Source organism: Atta colombica, unplaced genomic scaffold, assembly GCF_001594045.1.
Source record: "Atta colombica isolate Treedump-2 unplaced genomic scaffold, Acol1.0 scaffold119, whole genome shotgun sequence".
NCBI lineage: Eukaryota > Metazoa > Arthropoda > Insecta > Hymenoptera > Formicidae > Atta > Atta colombica.
In genome coordinates, this window is record NW_017259205.1 from 285616 (window position 1) to 296108 (window position 10493).

Genomic DNA, 10493 nt, shown 5'->3' on the forward strand with positions numbered 1-10493 from the left:
CGCAGTTCCTCGACTTTTTTGGTCACTCAACATTTTTTGAGATTGCACCAACACTGACTAAGAGTTTAATAATAAGATTATTTGGAAAATTGCGAACTCTTTAAATAAATTAATAAATCAAATAAATATACAATAGTTGGTACGCAATATGAATATTATTAATATTACGCAATAATTATTGAATTTTATTCTATAACTCAGATTAGTCAAGATTGTTGGCGCAATGATTTTTACCTTTTTTTTTGATTGGCACGCGTTTCTCGAAGCACGCTTTTATTATTCTACGATCATATATTTTCTTGTTTATTTGAAATTTGTAATGATGGACAATATAATATTTAACGCGAAATTTTGATAAGTAAATTTTGATAAGTAATTTTTTTGTTTTATACAGAAAAATAATTTTACATAAAAATTTTAATTAATCTAACTGTGCGTTCACGATAATGTAAATTTGCAAAATGTAAATTTATTTAATTGGGAATCTCTAATTTGATAATTATATTGGATTGTCCGGAAAGTTTCTGCCAACTAACCTATATAATTTAATAAATGTATACTAAAATTTAAATCTTCTGCGTTTCAATTTTCCTTCAAAGTTCGGCACGAATTTTCCGGACAACTCAATATAATGATATATTAGGTGTAGTAAAAAGAAATCCATTATTTTTGCATGAAATTGAATGGAAAAATAATGGATTTCTTTTTACTACACTTAATATTATAATACCGTTATAATTCCATATAAACAGCTTAATCATGCCATATAATTGTATATAATACCATTATATGATTAAGTTATTTATATAGAATATTTCAGGATAATGATTAAAGTTTTTACATATAAGTATCAATTATTTTTTTATTGAACTGAATAAAATTGATAAACTTTTCCAATTCCTTTTGATCTTTTATTGACGCACTTATTAATTACAAAACTAATATTTTTTTTATGTTTTACATCTTTATATTAAAATTCAAAGCTTTTTACTAGAATCTTTGAAATATTTTAGGTTTTTTTATCATATTTCATAAGCATTATTCTTATTAAATTTAATAGAGCACTTTCTATGAAATTCATATTATTATATTGCTCAATCATGATCAGAAGACTTCAAATATCGCGAATAAAAACTGCTACTTATTATGTCATTTTCTAATTATGCAACCTATAATTATATGTTTCCATAATATTTTAATAAATAGATTACATTTCATTTCATTCATTTCATAATATTTTTATTTTTGATTATTTACGTTTTTTTATATTTATATTATGCAAAAAAATCAAACTTTTCTTAAAAATTAATTTATTCTAAATTCATATAAATCGTATCTCTCATTAAAACATACTATATACATCCGTGAATTTTCTAGAGCTATTATTGTAGTAGCTTTCTCGGCACTTCGCGCAAATGTATGAATGTATAAAATTAGTGTAGCTCAGATCACATCATCAACACCAATTTCGACGCTCATAAAGATGCCCATTATTTCTCTTGAGCATTATACATTTCGCTATTTGCTCAAACGTGGTTTTTAAGAATTATATCATATAGATTGAGAAAAATATCACCGATATCTTATTTGATGTTAAAATCATAATAAAATTTATTTAAATTGTACATTTTATAAATTTTAAAATATCTGTTGTATTCGATAAATAAAATAGTATTAAATATTATTTTTAGATTTAAAAAAAAGACAAAATTTTAATTAATTCTGTTATTTTTATTCTTTGATAATTGAATGAAATCTTTGGTAATTCTTGATTTTCCTCTCTTGAAAAGAATTTTTGATGTAATAAATCTAGAAGGCCTTTTGAGTAATTGCTTTTCGTAAATTAAGTATCCTCAGACGCTTTGTGTCCGGAGCGATCGTTCCGGAGCGAAAAATGCAGAGATTTGAAATCATATACTGTTACACTCTTGTCATCAACGAAATATTATTAAAGACCAACATTCTTACGGAGTTTATGTTGAAATTAAAATAATTAAGAGTAAAAGAAACTGACAATATAGTTTAATTTTACGAGTTTTATTAGTTTCGTAGAGACGCATACATATATTTCGAATATATTTCGAATTCAACGATACTTTTATTTAAAACTGTGATTTTAATATTATCGTCCAAGTTGATCAATAGAGATGATAACAATAGAAAAAAATTGTAATTTTGCGACAATATATAAGATATTATAGCATTATGTTTACCTATTTATGGTACTCATTTATATAATAAAAAAAATCAATTTAATAATGTATTAGCCAAATATTTATTATGTTAATAATCGAAAATTTATATTAATCGTCGATAATGTCAGCGTTCTTCAATTACTCTTGAGGCCCTTTTTGTAAGGATGAAAATTTTTGTCAGAGTTGACGGTCTCTAATATGTAGTATCTCGTCGGTGTTCTTCTTGCGTCATCGATCGATGCACACCCGCGAAATGCGCGCGACCGCGAAGTATCCGCAGCTATTCTACTTCCGATGACTTTCGTGACGCAATTTAATGAACCCGCACTATAAATGACCAATATTGTTTGTAAGATTATGATATTTGTTCATTGTACATTGTTAGTTGTTATCCAGTAGAACCATAACGCTGAGTATTAACGATTAATAAATAATAAGATTTCATAATAAAAGATTTCATCTTGAAATATGTATGTATAGATTTACAAATTAATAAAAAAAATGAAATTGTTCTATTAAAGAAAAGAAATAATAAAAAACAAAGAATGCACGGAAAAAATTTATATGTTAATATTACAATTCTTACTGATTAATTTCGTTATTAAGATAAAAAAAATATCAAGGTATGATCACGCGTGACCTGTGATTCTTTTTTATTTATTATTTTTCAAGTGATTTGATAACACAGTCAATAGTGATCTATTTTGAGCAAAAGCGAATGTTGTTTGCCTATTAAATGATCGCAGAATAACATCAACCCGCATGGCTCACGCATGATATTATTTATCACGTGGAAGTTTTTGGATAGCGAAGTATAATCATCAGGGAAGATCTGTTGAGCAAAAAAAGTCGACTCGTCTTCAAACATTCTTCAAACAAACCCTAATAAATATATAAATTTTAACTTCATTTCTTTTTAATTTTCACTTACAATTAGATAGATTTCTAAGTGAAATAGAAAGTAATTACATTATCTCGATACGTCGAAATGATGAAGAATGTGTCTCTACATTATATCATTACATTATATCTCTGTATATCATTTGATCGACGAACAGAAAAAGATTATCATTTGTGATCATGTGATTTCTGACCAGCGAATTGATCAAGTCACACTTTTCTTAACTTAATTATTTACAGAGATAATTTTTAATTATTCAGACTTTTGATTTTATTCAAATTCATTCGCATTTTATTCAATTTCTTTTTCGATAATTTGATTCTTCTTTGGTGTGATATGAAATAAGAGTTTTCTGAATTTTCTAATTTTACAAAATTTTGTTTATAAAAAGAATCTAAGGCACGCGTTCTTGTTTGACGATTGCCCAGCATGCGATTGTCAGAACTATTATTATTACAATAATCATTCTATTACCATTATATCGTTATATTTTAAATGTTATTTTCTTGCTCAACCTCATTTTTCCACATGACTATGCCATTTCTATTAATATAATCATATTAATCATTACATTATGAAGATCCCTAGCATAATACATCTTATGAGTCTAAATGTCTTTTTTGGAACTAATATAATATCTATTTTAATTATTTATTGCAGGGTTGGCAAAGTTAATATCTCATAAAAATAAATCGTTACTGTTACCGTTCTTTTTCCTAAAAAAAATAACTCGTTCCCGTTATAGTTATTGATTTGTAAAAATAACTCGTTATCGTTATTCAAAATATAACGAGTTGTTACTTTTTTTTCTTGATATTAATAGAATATTATATGCAGATTTTTGCAGTAAATATAAAAAGGATGTCAAAATTCTATTTTTTAATAGAGGAATAAAGCTAAAAAAATATGCCTTTAGTAAACATTGTGCGTTATTTTCATGAATGAAATAGATGAAACAGATGCTGTCATATCACATAATATATACTGCATTTTTTGTAATTTTTATACTTAAATAAATTTATTTTTCGTATAATAAATTTATTACTGTTAATAAGATAGAGTAGACTTTAAATTATACATTTAACACATAACTCTTAATACATATATAATTTTCTTTTACTGTAAAAGACTACATAATGGGTCGTTTATGTGTGAATTAATTTCCATAATTTTTGTAAATATACAAAAATTATGAATAGATTCCTATTGTATATTTTAACATCTTTAAAAAACATTTATGAAATTGTATTTAAAAAGAAAGAGTTAAAGATAGAAAGAATTATTTAGCCAGATGCAATATTTCGAAGAAAAGAAACAAGATATGAATGACTTATCGTGAATACTCTAAGGGTAAAATAATACTATAATAAAAAAATAGTATTGTTCGTAATCTGCATTATATACATACATTTAATTTATGAGATGTGACACAGAAAAAATTTTATTTTAAGAAATTATACTGTAAAGATTGTATCATATAATTTTTTTTCCACAAGGATATTTATTGGCGTAAAATCTCATCACATGCTATACATAGAGAGTTAGTTTATACATGAACTGTGAATACAACGAAAAAAAAGCGTCGTGATCGCATGATTTAGACAGCCAATCAGACTGTTAATGTTTCATCTCTGTTTTCTAGGGCTATAATTATAACTAAATTTTTACGTAGTTAGAAATAAAATAAGTAATGAAATCATTACCGTTACTTCAAAAATGTAATTGCGTTACCATGAACATTACTCAAAAAAACATATAACATTCATTATCGAAAAAAGTAACTTGTAATGTTACAAATAACGCGTTACTTGCCAACCCTGATTTATTGTTAATATACAGATGCTGGCGAATTGTTTTGTATCTTCATGAATTTGTTATATCAAATATTAATGAATTCATAATAATTAATTGACAAGAATCATGAATTTGTCCTTTTGATCTAATCAATCATCAGCAGAAATTAATCATATTGTTTAACTTTTAATTGTATAGAACATACGCTATATGTATATGTATGTACGTATATGAGATATTGAACAATATAATTGATTAATACAATTTTTGCAATATATATTAAACATTCAAATGATTTCGAAGTATTGAGCTATTTTTATTCTGTTCTAATAAAGATCATAATTTTTCATGCTTCTTCGATACACAACGAGTCATTGTTCTTTTGTGAACATCAATAAAAGAGAAGATAATCAATAAAAGAGAAGATGTGTTGTTCTTCTTTAAAAACTCAAAGCATCGATTCAGTCAAGTTCCATTCTGTGCTCATGTGCATCATTGGTATATCGAATTGTTCTGACTTTATTGCGATCAAATGTAGCCGAATAAATTGACCGATCAGAGTCAATGTATAAATTTTAAAACTCAATCTACATAGCACACAGAACGTCGATTGCAGGTTGCAAGCTTGTTGTTTTTGATTGTCGAAACAAACTTGCAACCTATGACCTGCGTTCTGCTATGTAGCTCGAGCTTCATGGAATATAAAATAATATCAGTTAGCGTTAGTTATTTCCAGTGGACTAATAACATAATATTCTTTTTCTAAGGAATTGTGGTACATTATGAAGAGATCATTTTGACGAGTCCTTACATTAGTTTTTTAGTCTAGTCTAGGCTGCTCGCTTATACTAAATGCATCATGCTATGTTTGTATACGGTCGAAAATTTATGGGATCGTATAACATTGGCAGAATGCAAAATCGAAGGTGTAAGCTGTCAAAATATTCCATGTCAAAATATTACTATTGTAAAAGAGATGATTCTTTGTAATACAATTTTATTAATAAGATGAAATGTGTATGTATACAAGTGAATTGTTTGAATATATGTATAATAGATATAATTGATACGCAATATTTTTTACGGCATATGTCTACTTTATTTAACATTCTGCCAATGCACGCGGATTGTCATGTAACTACTGCCACCAGTACCGTATAAGTAGCGTCACACTAAACACGGCAGACTCACACAAAGATAGAAACACCACACCTAGCACCAAGCCAAATTTTGTGATCATAATCCCAAGCTGCATTATAAAGCCCGATCTACAAAGCACGCAGAACGCGAGTCGCGAATCGCAAGTTTTTTGCGACAGTCAATCTGATATGTTAATTTTAAAATTGACGCATCAGATTGGCTGTAGATCGAGCTTAATACATCGCACTATACGCATGATATTTGATAAGATATTTCTCCCCGTTTTGTTGCAGGCCCGTCGGGGTTTGGGGAAAAATTGTGGGCTCGTTGTGTGCAATCGCCGGTGTTTTGACGATTGCTCTACCCGTTCCCGTAATTGTTTCCAATTTCAATTACTTTTATCATCGTGAGACTGACCAGGAAGAGATGCAATCACAGAATTTCAATCATGTTACTAGTTGCCCGTATCTTCCTGGCACCTTAGGTACGTCCTATTATCTTCAGGATATGCAAATTTATTGTTATTAAGTTTCTATCGTGATTAAGAATTATTTAAAAAAGGTTATTTTTTTTATAATGGGTGCGTTCAGAATGACAACCGTTCTAAGCTCAGTGAACGGTTCTGAGTGCATCCAATAAAAAAAGTAAATTAGTAAACAAGAATTCAAGATAGGGGCAGACAAAAATAATTGATAAATCAATGTTCGAGTGCATTTTTTTGTGAAAAATTGATCAAGTAGCTAGTGTTTTTGGATTCTTAGTGTTTTTAAATTAAATTTCTCTCAATGAATCTTGAATTGTTACTTAAAAAATGTAAAAAAAGGAATAATCGATTTTCTTGATTCTTGAAGGAATTCTTAAAGTTCTAGATGTACCAAAATAGCACAAAGGTCTTCCATTTTTTACTTACTAACCATATCCTATATCAATACTAAGTGCTTATTGAATTATAGACAATTAGATCGAAATAGGCCAAAATAGGAAAATTGGCGGCATTTCGACTTAGATCAAAGAATATGCATTACTTTGATATATCCAGAGCTTTTCCAGAAAAAGTTGGTCTCCTCTGTCCGTTTCCATCAATGTAGATTAACTTTAATCTCGATTCAACTTACTCTTCGTCTTTTTCTAATTCTAAAGATTAGAAACAGACGAAGAATAAGTTGAATCAAGATTAAAGGCATTAATAAGTTGAATTAAACTGTTTAAAAAATGTTTGGATTAATTAATTAACGTCGATTTTTTTCAAGATATTCTCAGTTATAGAAAATGTTTTTAGAAATCCGTTTTTTGACATTCGAAATCTTTTTTTAACATTACTCATCCCTAAATCAAGATGATTTTGTCAAGTAATTTTTATAATACTATTGTAACTTCAAAATATTATAAAATAAACTTGTTTGAAAATATTGTCATAATGAATCAGTTTTGTAACTTACTAAATGTATTGTACATTGTCAGTTTAAGAATTGTTGAGAATAGATCAATATTCAAATAGAGATAAAAAGTGAATGGAAATTTTTATGGAATACGTGCATTCAGGTATGAAGAAAATCTCGATGTCAGAATCTTCGTCGGATATGATGGAATTAGAAGAAGGTACCTTATTCTCTCATCAGGAGATTACGAAGAAGTCAAATTGCAACCCTCGCCACAATAATAATATCAATCCAGCTTGCATGAGTATCGAGACTGACGTCTGACTACTAGGTATGCATTGTAAATTTAATATAATATCCACGTGATACTTATATCGATATCGGTATTGCAATAGATATTTTTATTTCCTATTTCGGATCGATTATAGTGAAGGAGATGATGGCAGCGTGGTGGCCGTTATTGAGCCAATTGTCAAAGGGATGCATCTGCATTTCCCTGCGATGCCTGACATAGGCCTCCTTCACTTGTCATCATTCACTAGTCATAAGCGGCTGGCATCACTCGCTAGCCTGTCCAGGTCCGTCATTGCGAGGGGCATCTTAGGTCAAAAAATACGCGAAGGATCATCAGGATTATGATCCGATTTTCCTTTGGATTTTCCTTTGGAGATCCGATCTGGCAGCTTTTTCCATCTGAGACATTGGAAAAACAGAAGAGAGTGAGGTGGATCCAAGAGTGTGAAGAGCTGAGATGGGGATGAATCTATAATCCGTTTTCGAGACGTCATCATCTTTTCCACCTTCTCAACGAGCTTGCGCCCCGCGTAAGGACCCACGTGCGAACGAAGGGGACGGGATATTCCTTGTCTGCGTGCGAGCGTGCACGCGGCCCAACCCCCGACACCACCGACTCCAGTGTTCAAAACAAAAAAAAATAAAGATGTAACAAATGATACCAAAGAAACATCTTGGCGTTTCGTATAAGCGCTGTCGAGTATCCCCCCGTCCTTACGGGCTCCTCCGCCTTTCAAAATACCAAACAGGTGAAATAAAGAAGGGAGAGCCGGTGAAACGGAAGCAACAAATGGGGATTGTACCAGATAATACTATATTAATTATTATCAATATAAATTAATTGATTACCGTACATATAGGTGAGGATAAATTAACAAAGTACGTTTTATGATTATCATAAATGCGAAAATGTTTAGAAAATGCTGCTTGCGATGAAAAAAAGAAAGCGACAAGAAAACTTGTAAAAGATGCATTAAAAATGTAAAACTGAATGATGGTAACTACAGAGACAAAGAGAAAAAGAGAGAAAGAGAGAGAGGCAAAAGGGAACGAGAAAAAGAGAAAAAGATGGAGTGTGTGTACGGCGTAGACTGTTCTATTCCTTTGTTTTTCTTTTTCTAAACAAAGGACATTGAGAAAATCGATTTTCTAATCAATTTGCCATTGTATGATATGTTATTCGATAATAGGATTTATTTTTTATCTTATTACATTCATGCACTTGCACATATAACATAATTAAATGCTGATAAAATGATAATGTTAACGTTGGTTGATGAGGTTGAATTATTTTTTAAAAAACGAAAAATAGATTTCAATTTCAGATTATTGATTATTGATGACCATAATCGGATATTTACAAAAACGATGATAAAAAATAATTTTTATGATATTCCAAAAAAATATGTGAAAAATTACTTTAGCAATTCTAAATTACACCCCCGCTGCTTAAAATGATAAAATATATAGAAATTGCTATATAGATTACATTTTTCATGAAAATCATTCATTGATATTGAAATTACAATAATTTTATGTTATGATTACATTAAAATTCTTAACATATGTAAGAAATAGCTATTCGCTTATTCAAAATTATCTTTACGCTTAGATATATCTAAACAAAGAGAAATTACGTATCAGTATTAAGTGACGGGGGTGAAAATATTCTGAATAGCGAATTCCGAGATATTATATAATAGATCGAATATGAATAAAGACGGTATATATGAGCAATTGTAATGATAAGAAACGTCCAAAAAAAAAATAAAACCGAAGATGTCTGCCAGTGGCGCACGAATTTTATGCCCAAATCATAATTTCAATCTCTCAAATATGCAATTTGATATTTCTGTCTTCGTGTGTAATATGATAACGATTTCCTGAAAATCGTGGATGATTGCTTGCAGAAGCAAAATAATGATGATAATTAGCATGCACAACGCGTTTGAAACACGTCTATTAATAATTTGTATACATTATGTTGTTCGTCTTGATTAAAGCTCAAAGGTAAAAGAATCACTAAGTGATTTCTTATATAATTTTTAATTAAAAAAAGTATCTTTTTCATAATAAAGAATAGAAACTTGTGAAATGTTAAAAAAAACTTATATTGTTCTTATAGTTTTTCTTTTCTTTTTTTATGAGTAAATTTTTTATCGAATTAATAATTCTTTGTAAAAGTGATTTCTAATTTGTTCAAAAAAACATTATTATATGTTAGTTTGATGACAAAAAAAGAAGCTGTAATTTCGAATTATAAGTTAAACAACAATATAATTCATGTCAAAAAGGAAAAGGAAAAGGAAGATATGTGATATTGAGATATTGTCTGTGGAGAACGAATGGGCATGCCAATCGATCCTCGCGTCCAATCACACGGAGTATTTTCTGTTCGTCTTTTTCCGTACGACGAAAGTACGTTGCAGAATTGCCAAGACTGCCATTTCACATCTCTTAATTTACATCGCGTCAAAGAGTAATCCCAAGTACATTCTATGAAGTCAAACCGACTCGATTCGATCGATCTTCGATATGCTGATTCGATCTAAATTTTAAAGTCGACACATGGGACGTATCTTCGCTCGCATAGAGTTCAAGAAATCACGAGAAAGAAATCTGTAAAAGAAAAAATGCAAAGTCATTGTTCCATTTCTTAAAGTTATCAATTTTCAATTCGATTTAAAAAAAAGGATGAAACTGCTCAAACATAAACTTTTTCAGTAAAAGTGTAATTAATATATAGTATAATATATATTAATTACACTTTATATATATATTCAGTAAAAG

The 10493-nt window shown here is 29.1% G+C and overlaps 1 protein-coding gene across 5 annotated transcripts in view; it reads left to right on the forward strand.

The window, feature by feature from the left end:
- Nucleotides 1-9243, forward strand: part of LOC108694211 (potassium voltage-gated channel protein Shaker) — a 52154-nt gene extending 42911 nt beyond the window's left edge. For 4 of the 5 annotated variants that reach the window (XM_018203574.1, XM_018203575.1, XM_018203573.1 and 1 more), the window contains 3 exons: nt 6324-6514; nt 7573-7740; nt 7838-9243. In XM_018203574.1, the coding sequence (XP_018059063.1) occupies nt 6324-6514; nt 7573-7733 (352 nt within the window). In that variant the 3' untranslated portion in view covers nt 7734-7740; nt 7838-9243. Of the gene's footprint in view, nt 1-6323; nt 6515-7572; nt 7741-7837 lie in introns of those variants that run through there. The other variant, XM_018203576.1, reaches the window with a different exon arrangement.
- The last annotated feature ends 1250 nt before the right edge of the window (nt 9244-10493 follow it).